General features: G+C 41.5%; 1 protein-coding gene across 1 annotated transcript; it reads left to right on the top strand.

Moving 5' to 3' along the window:
- Positions 1 to 5,371: 5,371 nt before the first annotated feature.
- dedd (death effector domain containing) lies at positions 5,372 to 19,166 on the top strand. Its single transcript, XM_034140974.1, is given in 6 exon segments — positions 5,372 to 5,660; positions 8,661 to 9,300; positions 9,842 to 9,946; positions 11,026 to 11,072; positions 11,074 to 11,164; positions 16,337 to 19,166. Coding segments are annotated over 5 exon segments (1,215 nt in total). The 5' UTR covers positions 5,372 to 5,660; positions 8,661 to 8,735; the 3' UTR covers positions 16,744 to 19,166.
- The last annotated feature ends 370 nt before the right edge of the window (positions 19,167 to 19,536 follow it).

The following is a 19,536-nucleotide window of genomic DNA, read 5'->3' as shown; positions in this document are numbered from 1 at the left end:
AAATATGTTATACTTTCTAAGCGTATTAAGGGATGTCATCAAATGCCGTTGGCATGGCGACAGATCATTCGCCATCAAGTTAGTTCAAAAGTTTGCAGTTCAAATATTCTGCTGCTTTTCCAAGCCTTTTTACTTTATTTTCTTCTCTCATCACACATTCAAGCCCCCAGTGTTCATGTATCATTTCAATCTAAATTCTTCACTTTCTTCTTACACATTACATTTCAGCATAGCAGTTTAGCGTCAGCTTTTCAGCATAAAGCATTCCCACTAGCAATTTCTTCAGGAATTGCATTCTCTAGTCTTATCTTAATCCTCAAATATTAGCGAATTTTACTTTTTTTTTAAAACATATTGATGTAACTACATACACATATCGATATGTTGTATAAATATTGCAAATCAAAACCTTTATTGACCACTAATTACCAAAAATCGCAGTTCTATCTCCTGTTATTAATGCATTCAAATGGCCCGCCACGAACTTCCGGGAACAATCTGAGTCTCCATGAACCACGTGACGATCAAGCATTTTGGACATCCGCTGTCGTAACTCTTCTGTCTATACGACGCTGGGTATAGTGACGTAACGTAACGTAACGGCTCCCTTCTTTGACGGATTTTGCTGCCTGTTCCTGGTCTGCTGCTCCCTGATTTTCATTGTCAATGTGTTCTGACCCTGTCTCTGCCAGTTCCAACCATGGTAACAGCGGGAGAGGGAGGGGCCGGAGTATGAGTGACGGACGCTCAAAAACAGCGTTGCGTGTGGTGGGGTGGAGAGTGGGGGGGCCACGGCCACCCTGATATATTGGCCTGCTGGCGCCATTATTTGTAAAGCATTGTTTGAGGGAGCCTGACAACAAGAGTTTCATCACCAAAGACAGCTTTAGTGTATTTGTTGTACATACACACAAGCTTGCAGCAATCTTAGATAGAAAGAAAGGCTGAATTGATCTCATAGCATACTGTTAAATTTGTGATTTGTCATTTGCGATAGTTTTAAGAATATCACTATTCATTATATTCTATGGAGCTTCTAGAGCAGGGGTGTCAAACTCAAGGCCCGTTGGCCAAATCCGGCCCGCGACCTCATTTTATGTGGCCGCAAGAGCTTACACAGAATACAATATACAATACAATTGCTGTACTATAATTGTTGAATATTTGCTTTCAATTATTTGCCCTAGACTTCTGCTTTCAGACATAGTTATTTATGAAGTTATTACCCTATCTGATAATAATCCAATGCAGAGCCAACAATGTAATATAATCAGTGGCGGCCGGTCCATAGGGGCGCTAGGGGCGCCGCCCCACCTCTTCCCATATTGAAAAAAAAAAAAAAAAAAAAAAATTAAAATTAAAATAAAAAAAAGAAAATATGTTTAAAAAAATATATATGTTTTTATTTTTATTTTTAATGAACAAGGTAAATATTATATAATTGGTATCAGTAAAATGTATAATCTACAATAAAATCTCGTTTAAAATTGTGTTACGATGTCTAAAGTTACTGATAAGTCACATGTTTCCTGCCTGGCCTTGCCCATGCACCTTCTCTCGTCTGGGCGCTAAGAGAGGAGCCTTCAACCAGTGCAGCAGCAGCCACCAGCAGCTGACTGTTGCTATCTGTAACGTGTAAACTATGCCGCGAAAATATAATTTCAGCCAATCAGCGTCGTCAAAGATGACGGTCACCGGGCGCCAATGTCAGCGCCCAGTGCAGTCTGTGAGTAGTTTGGACAGTGACTCGTATCCGGTTGACGCAGTAGTTGATGAGGATGGCTTCGTGTGCAGGTGGAGTCTCCGGACCTCGGTCCCCGCCTAATTCTGTTCAAGAGCTAATCTCCAATCCTTTCGAAAGGAGAAGTTTGGCAGATAAATTGTTGCTTAAAGACCTTGCACCGGACCAACCCGATTTGAATATATCGCAGCAATCTCGTGAAAAAGACAAAATTTATACACGAGGCTTCACAAGTAGCTGGTACACAAGAAAGGCTTGGCTAGCTGGATGCAAACAGGTAAATGCTGTCTTTTGTTTCCCATGCTTGGATATCACTTTATATGTAGAGAGGAGGTTTCCCATGGTTGTTAGAAGTTTATTAATAAGTGGGCATTTATCACAGAAGTGATTGTTCTGTCTCCACGTTTGTTGCATTGTCTGTGATGTATTTTCCAACGGTTATAGCTCCTGTTCTGTCCCAGCAACACTACACGGTTTGCAGCTCCACCACATTTTTGGTTTATCTTCGGTGTCGCTTAAAATCTGCTTCCCATCGGACTAAAACCTCCACGTAATCTGAAGACAGATACTTGAAGTTATTTAAACCTTTTGCAAACTTTATGTTCTTTCTTGCTCTAGCCTTGCCAGTTACATTGTACATAACACATATATTATCATTATGCTAACTGGTTGTTCGTGTTAGACGATGTAGCTTTTTCATTTCTGAGTTATTGCTATATGTAAATAAGCCTGTTTGTAAATAATCCTCAGAGAAACAAAGAAAAAACACAATTTATGACATTTTGTGCTGTGGTTATTTTTTTTTAAATTGCATTTATTCACAGTTCAGTTTGAAATGCTGTAGTGACTTGTATTGAACCACCTAAATATTTATAATTAATGCTACTGAAAAGATGCTATTAATTTTATATCTCACATGCAGTTCACTGTAAAGCTACTTGGTGAAGGTGTTGGTTCATAAAACATGAACAGTTTTAAGAAAGAAAAAAACAGACCAGTTCTGAGAACACAAATTCCTGGTAAAGTAGTAGATGTTCAGGTTGATAAATAATATTTTCCACACTGAAGATTATGGAGGTATTGATCAGTCTTCTCATATTTTTAAGCCTCGATTTCTCCTTTCCCCCCCCCTCTAACATCACCAGAAGTCATCATTTAAGGGGTCATTTCTCGAAAAAAATTTTCGGGGGGAAACCCCCCGGACCCCCCGGGTAGGTCACTTACGGTACGTCAAGAGCCCCACCAAAAAAAAAAGACCACCGGCCGCCACTGAATATAATACATTATTTTATATATATTATGTACTTATATATGTATATTTATATAGTCTTAAAGTTGCAACCAACCCTTTGAGTGCAACCATAATAAGTTTGACACCCCTGATAGAGGATGTTCTGCAGGGTCCAAATGTTCTGCTATGCTCCTGCTAATATTTATAGAAACAAGATGTTACTGGGTTTATGCAATAACATTAACTGGTTAGGTTTAAGGAAAGATCACATTTTGGGTTCAAACATGTTTTTGATATAAATTAGTTGCTTATAGGAGAATAACATGATGTAGACAACATGTTAACTTTTGGTTTCACATTGAGGACAATTCATTTGTTTATTTGTATGTCCATTCTGTGTTTAATTCTTATTTTTTGGATTTAAATTTTGAATGCATGACTTTTATTGTCAAAAGTCCTCCTTCAGTATATCAGACTGATCTGCTGCAGGCTCCATGTTGTTCCCCACTAGTCTACAGATGGAAATGAGGCATTGTTTCTTTCGTCTTGGCGTGTACAGGAACAATAATGTGAACCATGTCTCTATGCTTTGCACATAACTTAGACCTATGTGCCTAGTCGTCACACATCACATATGATGAGTCAGCTCTCTTCAGCATCAGGCCATGCTACATGTTGGTTAGAGCTGTGCAGGAAAGTGTTAACGCCTGGGGGGTAAAGCTAAAAATGAATAGAAACAAAAGCTGAAGCTGGGTGAACTGATCAAAGGCTGTTTTATTCCTGATGTCTCCCTGAAAAGTATCATCGACCAATGAGTGAATCAGACCAGCAGTAAGGCCAAATCAGGCCAGGGGAGCAGAGTGGGGGGCTGTTTGATGTGTCATTATCCTATAGAAAAACGAGGTATATTTAAAGAACAATTGAATAATGAATAGAAGGCTGGATGTCATCTTCATATCACTGATTTGAATGAACAACAACAACAACGAAAGGCTTTATAACACACATACAAATACAAAGAACCCCTGTGTAGTATAAATACTCTATATCATGTATCATTCATTTCTGATTAATCTTTGATTTATCCAATCTAATAATTGAACATTTTAATTTAAATCATGTTAAAAGGTTGCATAGAAACCTGTTAGCCCATGGCATCACAGTATCTACTGTGTTATTAAGAGATTATGTACAATACAAACAAACAATGTGTTAAGAATGAAAATGTTTGACATAATCATAATAACGAAAATAATAAATATCATTCTTATATATAATATGTAGTTATATAATATTTCTGGATCTCTTAATCTGTGTCCTTCCCTTCACACAGGTACACCCATAGGGCCCCATTCTGATGGCTGCAGGTTAGCTGTTAGAGGCTGGTGACAGCAGAGGCTGAAGTGAATAGTCAAAGATAACTATTTTTATGAGAACATAGCAGTCTCTGGTAAATATAAATTACATTTTTCGGTGATTGGGCTCTTTAGTTAAAAAATGACAGAAAAGTATAAACATACCTTTTGCATTTCCGCCTATGATTCATTAAAGGTGGGGCATGTAATTTTGGAGAAACCAGCTCGAGTGCGCTAGAATTTGAAAGTACACAACCGGAAAAAATCTGCCTCTTCCTTCAGACTTCCTTACAGAGCCCCTCCTCCAACACACACGAACGCGCACATGACCAATGAGGGCACGAGATAAGTTTGTGCACAGATGGAAGGCTGACAGGCAGGTAGGCCATCCAGTTATTTTAGCCGGGCCGGTTAAAATGATTGGTCGTGCTTTTTACAGTACTACGGCTTCCACAGATGAAATGTTTTAATGTATTTATTGTCAAAGCATTTAATATATTCATTGCTATCGGGATGTTAAGAGCATTCCATGGAATATAACAAAAAGTGTTTCTGAAATAAATGACATACCTCACCTTTAAGTGTTAATATTACAAAGATGGTAAGAGGCATTGATATCATTTTCTTTATTGTATGCTATAGGCCTACCTCTCTGTGAACATCTAATACAAATGTAGTGACATTTTGATCATTATTTCCAGATATACATGGGATAAGGCCAAAGGGCCCCCCTTCAAAACATGGTTGTGCTTTGTTCTACCTCGGGTAGGGGTATCTCGAAAACTAACGCCCTTTTTGGGGGTGCTCCTCAACTAAAAATGATTGCTAGAGATTGGGGAAAAACAGCTTCAGATTGAAACGGCTTTAAATGTTAAATATTTGAACAATACATGTTTAACTTCTAGAGATTTTTTTTTTTCCCCTTTTCCTTAATTTAATAATTAAAAATAAATATTTCAGTCTTGACTGTACACACTCCGGTACAGTAGGTGGCGGCAATCCCGTTTAGTCGCCGCCATAAAAACAAAAGAAGAAGAAGGGCGCTGTGAACTGGAAGTTCTTTCATTTTAGCTGAAGAACAAGTCTGCTTGTTTTTCCACTATATCGGTCTGAGGACCAAAAACAATCAACAAACTTTTATGTCCGGCCTAAAATAAGCCCCCACAAACAGACTGGACACATATATCGAGCATTTATCGTGTAGTTTATCAAAACGGTGAAACGGAACATTGTTCTGAAGCTCTGCTATGAACACTGGGATGCTAACTTCGCCTTCGCTACCTAACGAACTGTGAGATTGTCGGGCTCGTCAACAGTATCCACAAACCAGGAGGTAATGGACATTTGTCGTTGAATAATGTTTTTGTTTTCAGTTTTAACTTAACTTTACACACAGCTTTACACAAGTTAGTCTTGGCAGTGCTGCACGCTGGCGGCCAACGTGAACTAAGGCTAGCCATGAGCAGTCAAAACAAACCCAGAGCCACACTCAGGGGCTAAAGTCTTGAGTTATTTACCGTTAGTCGCAAAAGCATAACACGGACCAGCAGCAGTTCCCCGTGCGTTTTTTTTTAGCGACCACACGTAGTTGACGTCTTTCATTTGTTAACCATTAAAATAAATATATCGTTAGCTTGATTGCTAACTTCCGCTCTGCGCGCAGCTCGTTTCTAGGTTGTTATTTGTCCTGCTGAAGAGCTGATGCTCTGCAGTGAGTGTGTTGTTTGGTCTAACAATATCAATAATATTAGGAGTTTTTTCATTGGCAGAAGCGTTGAACACGACTAAGCGTTTAACTCGCTAAATTTGCTTTAGCTGAACATTTTAGTCAAAACAGCCATTATCATTCATTTTTACTTGTGTTTGTGTTAATTGTTCCTTCAGTGTCCCCTCAACCAAACGGTCATAAAGTCAAAAAGAGAAGTCGTGCAGTTTATATGACAGGGACGTGACAGCCCTTCTCCCTGAAGACGTTTTGACTATTATGAATAGTACATAAAAAATAAGTAAATATAATAATAATAATAATAATAATAATAATTAAATGATGGCTCTTTTGAGTTCTTGCCTTCAAAAAAAATATCACGGATAGAAACACTTTTAGGCTTAAAAGAGATGAATTAAACAATTAAAGGTCCCATGTCATGGCCATTTCTACTGATTATATTTCCATTGTTGAGGTCTACTAGAATATATTTAAATTGTGCAATTTTCCAAAATCACATTGGTTTCTCATACAGCATCTCTGTATAGTATGTGTATTCACTCTCTGTCCTAAACGGCTTGTTGGAGCTCCTGCCCCACCCCTTCCTGTGAGCCCAGTGTGCTCTGATTGGTCGGGACGTTGCGAGGCTCGCTGCTGCGAGGAGCGGACAGGTTTCCGGGTCGGCGATACAGAGAGACACAGCAAAACTCATCCTGAGCACACACAAACACTCACAGCCGAAGTAAAAACAATAAGTGTGGCTTGATATTGAGTAAGAAAAAGGTTTATAACGCTGTGAGAAGGGGTCTGCGGAGAGCATTTCTCCACGATCCCAACTCGTCTATTGCCAGCGTTCAGGGAGCTCTATGCAAGTCAATGGGGACTCCCTGTCATGCCCCTTTCACACCAACGCGTTTTCAGCGCCGGCTCGGAGCTAGAGCCTGAAAAGTACCGGTTTTTCCTCTTCACACCGCAGCGGCGCCGCCTCTGAGCTCCGGAATCTGGTTCGTTTCCAGCTCCAAAAAGTTGTCGGTTTAGAAGCAAGACTCCGGAGCTAAGAGGCGGCGTCGCTTACGTCGAGGCGTGCAGGAAACTAAACCCACCTCCCCTGAACATGGGTCGACTGAAGAGTCTCGTCATGCCTGCCTACAAGAAGTAGCGCTGAGCAAAGTGACTAGAAGGCAACCACACACTTATAAAAAAAAACACACTTTATAAAGTCAGGCAACACTAACCAGGCTTCGTGTGATTCTGTTTATTTGTACCTTACTTTGACCATCCGTTCGCTGTTCTTGATCATTGTGGAGAGCAGGCAGACGTTTTGTTTTTTATTATAGCAGCTATCGGATGGAATCAATACATGGGCTGCACAGGTTGTCATGTCCGACTATCACAAGTAGAATCATAATGAAAAATACGCCGGTAAAATGTGCCTGTAGAAAACGGCTTAGCAAGTAGTCAGTTTAGCTTCGGTTGCTATGCTAACATCACCCATGTTATACCAGAGAAACTTTCATAACAGCGTTGTGATGCCAAACAGCGTCAATTCAGACTGACACACATTCACTTAAGGGGAACTGGGGATATGTATCAGCTGCTTGTGTGACAGTCAGACAGTGAATACTTTAGAGCCGTGTGAGCTAACCCGGAGCTAACGGGAGAATAAACTCCCGTGGAAGAGCAGCCAGCACTGCAGCGGTCGGTAAATGCCGCTGAAACACATTAATAAACAATGAACCACGGCACTCTGGAGAAAAGTATAAGGTTGGAGAAGTCGTTATTTAATTTAATCTGGCTTCGTATGATTAAAAGCAACACGATCATCGACCCGACGCAGTCCCCCGTTGTTGTTGTGAGCGCCGTTAGGGAGCAAATCAGCGATGTAAACAGTGACGTCATGACGCAGCTGCGGCAGCACCAGTCGGGCTCTGGGCGGTGTGAACAAAGCGGGAGCAGAAAAGAGAAACCGGAGCTGAACCAGAAAAGCTCTAGCACGGAGCTAGAATGGGAAAAGCGCTGGTGTGAAAGCCGCATTAGTTAGCCAAGGGATCCTGGTGTGTGAGGTGCTCCGGATTGGTCCATTTGGGCCAATCCGGTCATTTGTTGTTGATTTGGGTGTTCACACGTCACAGAACCCAGGAAGAAAACAATGGAAAAAGAGAAATCTCCAACGAGGAGTTTTGGGACAGCATAGACAGGTCTTTTCTGTGTTAGAGTTTTACTCGCTACAGGGTGTACTTTGAGGGTTTTTGACTCTGCAGACCATTTATTTATACAGATTTATTTCGATTTTCCAGCCCAGTAAAGTGTCAGTCTGAAATTAAGTTTGCAAGGAAACCCTGCTGCACAATACCAGGACCCTGTTACCAATCCTGGACTTAACAATTGTGTCCTTCATGAACAAGTTGCCCATCTCTGCATTATGTTGAGATTGTGTTCCATTTATCTGAATCTTTATTTCATGAAAGAATAATCATAAATGCTGAATGCACCTAATAGAGCCTTGGGAAACCTGGTATGTTTTTGCAGCTGTATACTGTTATTGATAAATGATGACGTCCACCCATGGTAACAGTTCTCTGAAGTGTTTGTAAAATTCTATGCGACCCCCCCCCCCTCTCTGTACAGCTCGTCAACTGGAGCATTCAAAGACAGCAGGGGCTGTTGGGATTCCAACATCCCTTATCATCGTTGGGCCCTGAGATGACATCACAGCAGCAACAGGTTCCCAGTGCTGCCATTCCTCCCCAGCTTGCTCACAACTCCTCTGCTCAGCAGGCCCGGCATCACATTCAGGGCAATCCGCTGGACTCAAGTCAGAGCAGTGCCACTGCCAGGCCTCTGGATCACAGAGCCCTGTGCGGCAGGGCGGGCTGCTCTGGTGTTGCAGCAGCCAGCGGGGAGGGAGCCAGCAGAAACGTTTCGGCCTCCTGCACCAAGTCCAGCTTCTCCAGAAGAGATGGAAGCTTGGAGCCATGGCCTGAGGAAGCTGTGGACAACTCCCATGGGCTCTACTCACTCCACCGCATGTTTGACATAGTTGGAGCACAGCTTACCCATCGTGATGTCAGGGTACTGTCATTCCTTTTTGTTGACGTGATTGATGAGTATGAGCGAGGTGGCATCAGGAGTGGAAAGGATTTCCTGCTGGCCCTTGAGCGCCAGGGTCGCTGTGATGAAACCAACTTTCGACATGTTCTACAGCTTCTAAGGATCATCACACGCCATGACCTATTGCCGTACGTCACACTCCGGAAACGGCAGTCTGGTGAGTAATGCAATGTAAATACTATGATCATACAAGACTTCAAATACATATCAGTGGAAATGAAGGGTGTATTTTAAACTCCAAAATACAGGATTGGGAGAAACAATTGTACATTTCTCCTTTCCTTTTTAAAGTGTGCTCAAGTGTTTGTTGCTTGTATTTAGCCTTTGCCTAAGTTACCTTAGTGAACTGTATTCCGTGTTCATGTTTGTTGTCTGTAGGCCACATATTTTGTGAGGGTTTTTCATACTTGTCCACAGGGACATGCGAGGTCCTGCGATTCTGCTTTGCCAAGGCTTGCAATGTAGATGCTGGAAAGCAATCGGAAAAAAGTAGTAATTATAGTGGATATGGCACCTTATTGTTATTGGTTTCAAAAAGTTGAATAATCTTACTGTCTTGTGCATAACATTTGACTATAAATAACTTAATAAACATGTTGGTTTGTATTTGTCTGAAGTGACTACTTATGTCGTCATGGCACCGCCAAAATGTCTCTGCTTTCTGTGTGATGCAATTTCAAATCATCTGCTTTCATCAGTGTGCCCGGACCCTGTGGACAAGTACCTGGAAGAGACATCAGTGCGCTACATTTCACCCAGAGGAGTGGTGCAGGGCAAGGACACTGCGCCTCACAGAAGAACAGGTGTGTGTCTGTCTGTCTGTCTGTCTGTATGTATAGGCTTGTTTGAGACAAGCGAGACCTGCGCAGACCTGCGCAATTGCGATCAACGTCTTGCTAGTGCGTTGCATGATGGTTAGTCATTTTGTCCGACTTGCTCTGGAGGCTCGCCTACATGAGACGTTGAAATCTCGTGGGACAAAGACGCCCCAGACTTCAGAGCGAGGCGAGGCGCGGCGCGGCGAGGCGGCGCAGTTTCTCTCTACGGGCTGCGGAAGCGAAATGCTTGATGGGAAACGACTCGCTGGTATCTCGAGCTGAGCGCTCATTGGTGGTTTTTACCCCGTGCTGGAGATGAAACTCTCCATTGGCTCGGCAAAAGTGTGTTGTTGTTTTGTGTCAGTTTTACGTCGCCACTTCCATTCACATTTTTCATCATTGTTCCACAATGTTTATCATCATTACATTAATATCTATATATTTTATACTACACTTGCACTGCTTACCGTTGTCATACTTTATATATCTTAGCATATTCATACAACACACTGTTCATACTAGGCTAGGCTACTGTGTATAGTGTATTCATACCCCTCACTGTTTTTTCATCATTCAATTCATTCTATATTTTATTCTGTAGATTGTGTACATTACTTTTCACTTTACTGCTTTATGCACTCCTGGTTAGAAGCTAAACTGCTTTTCTCAGTACCTGTAATCTGTGCAATAACAATAAAGTTGAATCTAATCTTGAGCAGGAACAAATGTATTTACTTAGTACATATCTGACATTAACGATTAAACACATTTGTGCATTCTTTATAAATGCAAACCGAGTCAAGCCGACTCCGGAGGTGGCGGTATGCACCTTAAAGTTGTTTGCAATCCGCCAAAAAACCGAGAGAAGAAGAAGAAGAGGAAGAAGCCGACTCCGAGCTGTCCGACTTCAGGCGAGCCTTTTGAGACCTCCCCCGGCTGCGATCGGCTATTCTCGTCTACTTTCGAGGCGAGCCGCAGCTCGTCTCAAACAAGCCTATTGTCTGTATGTCTGTCTGTCTGTCTGTCTGTCTGTCTGTCCAAGTAACTGAGATATCGTTTTCTAGGTCCACAACCAGTCATTTGCTGTTCCCCGTCAGGACCCCACGTTGGCCCCCCCCCAAACAAAGCCAGCTCCTCCTGCACCAAACCGCAAACGGAAGAGAAGTCATTCTTCAGCTGACTGCAGAGAGAAGCAAACATGTGGTAAAGGGAAACACAACACAGAGAAGGCCTCATGAATATGTTGACAAATACATCAAAATAAGACCTGTCTAGTGACATTGCTTACTTTAAAGCAACAGTTACCAACCCTTTTACATGCCTTAAATAAGTAGGTAACAATTGTTATTTTTCAGTATACTATATATTATATATATATGTTTTCTTTTTAAAAGAGAACCGGGTTACAGGAGTCATGGTTAGGGATTAGAGACATTTGATATTTCCTGGAGGGATTTTAATGCAGCGATGCATCCTTGTAATTTATAATAATTACAACCAGTCCGAGTGTAACTTAGAATTACACGAAGTAGACCATGTTACTACAGTGCATGTAAACGCATTATATGTTTAACAGTGTGACCTGGCTACTCTGAGTAACCTGTGTGTGTATATTAAAGTTAGGGCTGCCCCCAATTAGTCGACTGAACGTTAGTCGGCGAAATAAATGTTCGTCGACTAATTTTTCATCAGTCTATTAGTCGAAGAAAGAAAAGAAACGTCAGCCGGAAAACCCCTCAGACTTCATACAGAGCTGTGCCTGGTCATTAAGGTAATCTTGTCGGGCAGGAAATCCAAAGTGTGGGATCTTACTGAGCATTTAAAGGACGAGCCCCACAACGTAACATGCAAACTCTGCAGGCAAAAAGTGGCCTTCATATCGACGCCATGCCGGCATCATTGCAAAACCTGGAGTGTAACTATCCCGACAACGTGTGTTCCTTTTTTCATAATCGGAGGAAAACAGCAGCAGTGAGTCAGGCAGTAGCCTAGCCTTGTATCTACACACAAGACCTCAAATATACAATGCCCGTCCAACAAAAAGATGCACACTCTAATATTTTGTGGGAACGCTTTTAGCTTTAAAGGGCCCATGTCATGCTTTTCCGGTTATTACCCGTCCCCTTGTGTGTTATGAAGGTTTTTATGCATGTAAACGGTGTGCAGAGTCACAAACCCTCAAAGTACACCCTGTAGGGAGTAAAACTCTAACACAAAACGCCTCGTTGGAGATACATCATTGTCCATTTGATTCTTCCATTTCGTTCCGGATACGGCATGATGTCAAGCCGTACCCGGAACGAAATGGACCAATCCGTGGAGCCGTTACGTTAAGCCCCCGGTGATTGGTCCAAATTGACCAATCCACGGACTTCCTCACACACACATCTGTGTGCAGGGAGCAGGCAGCTCAGCTGATTTCTCCTCCCTGGCTGCAGGCTGATAACAGACAGTTGGGATCGCGGCGAAATTCTCTCTGCAGACCCATTCTCACAGCATTTATCAACCTTTTTCTTACTCAATATCAAGCCACACTTATTGTTTTTACTTCGGCTGTGACTTTGTGTGTGCTCAGGATGAGTTTGGCTGTGTTTCGCTATGTATCCTAAACAAGGAAACAACACCTCCACGGAGCTCAGCGCGATTCACAACGTCCCGACCAATCAGAGCACACTGCAGGGCTCTCGGCTAACTTCTTTCACCATCCTCCCGGAACCGTCCCGAAATACAATCTAAGCCGTCCCGAAATTAATGTGGACCGTCCCGAATTTAAAATATTAGTTTTTCTACATTATCATTAGTTAAAATCATTCAAAGTGACCTTTAACATAAATAAAACATCATACAAATCATTAGATGATAATTCATCAACCTTTTTAATTGAGTAAATCAGTCAAACACATAAACAAAGGCCAAATATATTTAAAAAAAACACACAAGCGAGAAAGTTACTCTAATATTGAATCCAATCAAGTTCTATCCAATTATCAAAAACATCCAACACTCTGTCCTGAAGACAGAAGACAGAACCCAGAGTAACCACTAACCAGGATGACAGTCTGTAACACAGTCAGGAGACCTTAACAAACTGCCCCGCCCCCTCGCACACAGACGGGGGAGAGAGCTCTCTCGTCTGGATTGGAAAGATCGAAAATAAGATCGAAAATACATCATAGACGCATTTTGTAGACTTATTGCATATTAGAAACGGAGTTGGCGAAACTAAAACTGCGATATAATGTTCATGTAGCAATAATACATGACATATATGTTTTAAATGTCTCCACTACCGATAAAAAGTCAGATAACGTCGGAGCTTAACGCTACCACTGTCTTTAATAATTCCGGCCCGGGGCCCGTTTAATACCGGGGCTCGGTACCCATCCCTACATGGGGAGAGACGCAGCATATTGCTAAGGACTAAATACGATGGAGAGTTCTCATCTCAGCCTTATTACCCATAGGGGATGAAGAGGAGTTAGTAAATAAAGAGGCCGGCGCTCCAGGGTTAGGTTCTGCTGTGCGTTTTCGTGATGTAACGTAAACAATTGCAGAATTCCTCCACGGGATGCCATTGTCATTGTACATCACTCAACGCGAAATACACACACTCAGTACATAGCTAGACCCAATAATTTGCGGGCCAGGAGTTTGCGGGCACAGCTGTGTGTGTGTGTGTGTGTGTGTGTGTGTGTGTGTGTTGTGTGTGTGTGTGTGTGTGTGTGTGTGTGTGTGTGTGTGTGTGTGTGTGTGTGTGTGTGTGTTGTGTGTGTGTGTGTGTGTGTGTGTGTGTGTGTGTGTGTGTGTGTGTGTGTGTGTGTGTGTGTGTGTGTGTGTGTGTGTGTGTGTGTGTGTGGTGTGTGTGTGTGTGTGTGTGTGTGTGTGTGTGGTGTGTGTGTGTGTGGTGTGTGTGGTGTGTGTGTGTGTGTGTGTGGTGTGTGTGTGTGTGTGTGTGGGTGTGTGTGTGTGTGTGTGTGTGTGTGTGTGGTGTGTGTGTGTGTGTGTGTGTGTGTGTGTGTGTGTGTGTGTGTGTGTGTGTGTGTGTGTGTTTCGCGGTTTGCTAAATGTTTTGTGCGTGTGTGTTTATGTTGACAAGGAGGTTTAATAACTGTGTGCTACACAAAACGTGCAGTCAGTTTCATTTTCATCGCCGTTCGTACTGTAGTAGAGTTATCAGGGTATTTTTATTTTAACTCTCGTCCCAAATTCGTCCCAAGATTATTTTTTATCCTCCCCGACCCTATTTTTTTCGGCCCCGGGACGACGGGACGTCTTTAAACTCGAGCCCTGGCACACTGTGCTCACAGGGAGGGTGGGGGCTGGAGCTATTGGAGCTACAACGAGCCGTTAAAGGCAGAGAGTGAAATTCAGTGAATACACGTAGTTTACAGAGATGCTGTATGAGAAACCAATGTGAGTTTGGAAAAATGCACAATATAAATCTATTCTAGTAGACCTCAACAATGGAATTATGATCAGTGGAAATGGCCATGACATGGGCCCTTTAAGTGCGGCACACAGTCGCCGTGGCATCATTTCGATAAGCTTCTGCAATGTCAAAAAAAGTATTTCTGTCCAGAGTTGCATTAATTTCCCACCAATATCTTATATTGATGATGGGATAGTTGCACCGCTGCACAAAGTCTCCTAAGAATCCTTAACGGAGCTTCTGCTCTTTTTGCAGCTGATGGACAGCCTGCTTCAACCGCTGTGCGCTGTGACCAGTGCAATTTTTATGTGCAACATTTTTTAAATGTATCTTTCAAAGGTTCATTATTATAGTTTTATTTTATGTGAAGTTCAGAAGTATCTAAACGGCTGTTGAGACCCAGAGTACTAGAGTGTATTTTGCTTTTATATTAGAGTTAATGTAACTAACACTGCAAAAGATACATCTGTTTAACTTTTAATTATTATTTAAAAGAACATTCTGTGTTCTGTCACTTATTCACCACACTTAACTGGACAAACTTAAATTGCTTCTTTCAGTCAGATAAATAGCAGCTGTTTGGAGAAAGTGCTTGATGATGATCTTTTATTTGCTTAATAAATACCACTAAGATTTCCATATGAATATTGGTGTTAACTGGACAACTACATTTACTACTCGGAAATAGTGTAGATATCAATAGCATGTCATTAGATCTTAGGTGTACTGTGACAAACATAAATGTTGACATGAAGTCAAAGGCTAACATGGCAATGTCACACCACACCTTTTTTCCTAATAGTGAAGGACAAAACTGTTGGTACAAGCGTTCTTTGGTCAAGCTCCACGACTTGTAGCTTGTCCCCCGAATTGTAACACCTGACGATTGGAACTGCTCTGATGGGAAAGTGAGATGCTACAGTCGTAACAACTCTGTCAATTGAGATGTACCCCCTGACAATTGGTCCAAACAGCATAAAAAGTTCAACGTTTGTGCCGGTGTTGGTTCACTTTTAAGGTGTGTTCTCGGACCTCTGGTTATTTCTGCTGTAAACACCATTCAAATCAATCACTGGAAGTTGGAGTTGGTGATCAGCTAGTAGCCCGCCTGGGTGTTTGCTACTATTGAATTTGAGGAAGTGATGGTTTATCTGACAAATAAGTAGACAATATTAATCCAGCAGACGCACCCTGTAGTCGCTTCACCTCCATCCATGTTGCCAGGTCACTAGTTTACCTGTGAGGAGAGCGATCAACAGAAAGCTCTGTTTCCCAGTGACAGAGAGGGAAATGGGGGACCATGGTTTAAACCGGTGTGGTGTAAAAATCTGAACCGAGTCTAAAAGACATCTACCACCACAACTCCCCCAATATGGTACTTTTACTCCACTACATGTACGTAATATCTTCAATTACTTTACAGATCTGGATGAATGATGTGAAATATAATCAAGTGTTAAATCAGACTTTAGTTCCACCTGGAGTAAATTCACAAGCTACCCTGCAGTATACAAAGTCATTCAAACTAGCTGCACCTTTACCAGCTTTGAGAACACTTTCATGATCAATAATTATAAAACATATCATATATATTATTCTGAAATGGACCAATCTGCACAATGACTACTTTTACTTTCAAAAAGTAAAAGTAGTCATAGTAGAACCACACTCTGGTACTTCTACTTTTACTCAAGTACAAGATCTGAGTACTTCTCCCACTTTACACGTAATTGGGGCGACAGAGCTACAAGTAAAGGTAAACAAAAACTGTGCATTTCTCCGTCTAAATATGAGGCCTTTTGGCCAGATGTTTGGAGAGATTGCTCATGTTTCTGTGCTTACGCAAAAATACTAAATGAGCATTGTCCACATAGAGCCTTGTAGAGTATCACTAGCAGATTTGTTTGATGATCTTATTGACTTTACGTTGTGCTCTCCTCCTTCAGATATCCGCCTCCGGGTTCGTGCTGAATATTGCCAGCATGAGTCTGCACTTCAGGGCAACGTCTTCTCCAACAAGCAAGAGGCAGTGGAGCGCCAATTTGAGCGTTTCAACCAGGCAAACACTATCCTCAAATCCCGAGACTTGGGTTCCATCATCTGTGACATCAAGTTCTCTGAGCTCACCTATTTGGATGCCTTCTGGAGGGACTACATCAACGGCTCATTGCTTGAGGCCCTTAAAGGGGTCTTCATCACAGATTCCTTAAAACAGGCTGTTGGCCACGAAGCTATAAAACTATTGGTCAATGTTGATGAAGAAGACTACCAGGCTGGTCGGCGCAAACTACTTCGTAATTTGGTGACAAGTGGAGTTAGCCCAGGTGGAGCTAGCAAAGATTCTGTACCTTAGGCACACTCTCTATTGGTGGAATTGTGCAGCAGAACGCTGCTGTGGACCCCCCACAGGGAACTGCGTGAGATGTGTTTGTGTCGTTTGAGGTGCCTGAAAATAAACTAAAGGACTTCTTGCTTCCCATTCAATTCCTTGAGAGCTTAGGTCATAGGATATCAACTTGGCCCTCCTGAGCGTAGCATGCGAGGTGATTTAGAACTTTGTTAGCAGAAGTAGGTGCATACAGGTGGATATTATTTTGAATGTTAAGCTTTTCATTTTATTTGAGGAGAATACTCATACATGTGTGCATTGAATTTAACTAATTTTGTTTCTTGAACCTTAGCTCATTGAAGTGCATTTGTTACCTGATTACACTCTTGACAACCTGTTTAAAAATCTCGTGTTTATGATGTAAATTACTCTCAGTGGGAGTTGTACCTTAGGGTCAAACTGGTCGATCTGCTGTCCAGCCATTTCCGGTACATAACAGATTGGTTGGATTAACCCCAAGGGAAGAGTGTTCTGTTTGTTATAGAAAGGCACAGACGTATGACTTACATTTAGTCAGGCACAGACATATGACTTACATTTAGATTTTCATTTACTTTCCTTAAGACTTAACACAGTTCCCTTGTGTGAAAAGATAAACCCTTAAGAGCCTTGGCTCCCAGTTGGTCTCACTGTCTACATCCTTGTGTCTTTCAGATTATTTCATTAACAACGTGACTTGTTACCAGCGGCTGTGATTCTGACCTAATGTGACATTTTAATTGTTTAGTCAACACCGATATTTAAACTTTGTAGAACATTTAAATGTTCTGAATCATATTCAATGAAAAATGTAGTCATTCACTGTGTTTGACATCTTTTGGGATTTGCAAGTTTCATTGTCAGCCCAAACCACACCTACCTGCCGTCTCCACATGTTTACTCATATAACAGTGAACTTTAAAATATTTAAACCAACTGTCAATCACATGCTGAAAAAGCAGTACAAGCAGGTGCTTTTACTTCCTCGCCCAATTGCTGGGCTTGATGGAGGAAGAAGATGTTTCTGCGTATCCTCCTCCATCCACAATGCTTCCCGAAGCAAACTGGATACTTAAGGCTTTGAAACGGGAATAGAGCGTACGCTTCTACAATTTTGAGTGCAGGTGCTGATCATGCGCTTGCAGTGGAACAAAACTACTTTAACATAATTTTCTGAAATGCAGCAAGGCAAGCAACGTTTGAATATTATTGAATTTCATTTTGGTATCCATGGTTTAAGACATCAGGTATAATGGGTGCCTGTGACAGACAACTAAAATATTATAGAGTGGTAAAATACACTGAGTGGCCACTTTATTGGAGAACACCCTTTAGGTCCGCTGACAAATTCATCCTATACATTGAGATACTGGTGAGTCACTAGCTTTATCAGCATTGCTGAGTCAGCAAGCTGTGGAAGTTGAGCCCAGCTTTAAAGCTTCCTGTCATAGTTCCAGCCCAGAGTGCTGCTGTGGGCCTTAACATCATCCACACATCTAGTAGAGTCCTGTTTTATCAACAGTTTGTTCACTGTTTATTTGGCCTCACAGTGGTATGAAAATGTTAGGTTCATCTTTCTGTTATACTTTGTGGATTACAAAAAGATTGGTATTCTAGGCTTTTTGTTTCATTGCAGGTGCACAGCCTCCCTTATTGCAGCAGTAGGTTGAAGTTCCTGTTCTTTGTTGAAGTTCAACTTTCCAGTGTCCAAAAACATAATCGCCAGAGTGTCAGTGAACTAATAACAATGTCTATGACTCTGATGGGATGGATTTACCATTCTCCTGCATCATAGTCAGACACATAGCTGCCTGTGCATCAGCCGACCTCCACACTGACTGGAGGAGCAGCATAGAGGACACAGTGATGTACAGTATGTCAATCTTGAGTCATGCAATTTAAGATTCTCCAAATTGGAAATGTAATGTCATTGCTGTCGAACCAGGACAGGTTATTACTTAATGCAAAAAGTAACTTGTTTGGACGTGATTAATATTAATCATAAGATATATAAGACTGCGCATAATGTTGATTTGGGAATAGATAATTTAGAATTTATAACAGAATTTGATTACAGGCTTAAATGTCATTTAAGTCACAATTGTCAATTGCAAGGCCAGTCTCAAATGCTTATATTTGACATTTTCTATTCATCCTTCTTTTACTCAGTGCACATAGCCAAATAGTCGTCGTCATGCCAAATATATTCTTCCTGCTAAACATGCTCTTTCTTATCTCTGCTATCATACAATCCGTGGGTTCATATTAAAACACAAGTCATGTTTGACTGCCCTCTATTACATAGTCGGTCTACATTTATTTATTTTTTATGTCGAGGTTGCAAGTTAGTATCTATTATATAGGTTGGTGTGTGTTCTGTTGAATAAATGTTATGTTAGTTAAATACAGCTGTCTCCTTCGCAAAATTGCATATAACCTGTTATGTCAAAATGTCGTAGAAACTTGCAGTGCTAATATTTTGTAATTAACTTTATTGGGTTTCCAGTTTTCTTACATCAATTTTGCATTTCTTCAGAAAACAGACAAATAGTTCTGTTAATAAATTAAATGGATGGGTTTTGCTGAAATCCAAGGCATTATTATTTTTTCATGTCACATGACACATACAACCAAAATCTTTAGGTGGAAAACTGTACATTTTGCAATTTATAATGTACAGGATTATAAGTAGAGGAACAAACCCCCCAAAATGGCTTTAGTTTTCGAGATACCCCTACCCGAGGTAGAACAAAGCACAACCATGTTTTGAAGGGGGGC

This window comes from Trematomus bernacchii, unplaced genomic scaffold (genome assembly GCF_902827165.1).
Source record: "Trematomus bernacchii unplaced genomic scaffold, fTreBer1.1, whole genome shotgun sequence".
Classification (NCBI taxonomy): domain Eukaryota; kingdom Metazoa; phylum Chordata; class Actinopteri; order Perciformes; family Nototheniidae; genus Trematomus; species Trematomus bernacchii.
Note: the sequence above shows the minus strand (reverse complement) of the source record. Positions and strands in the feature narration are given on the sequence as shown.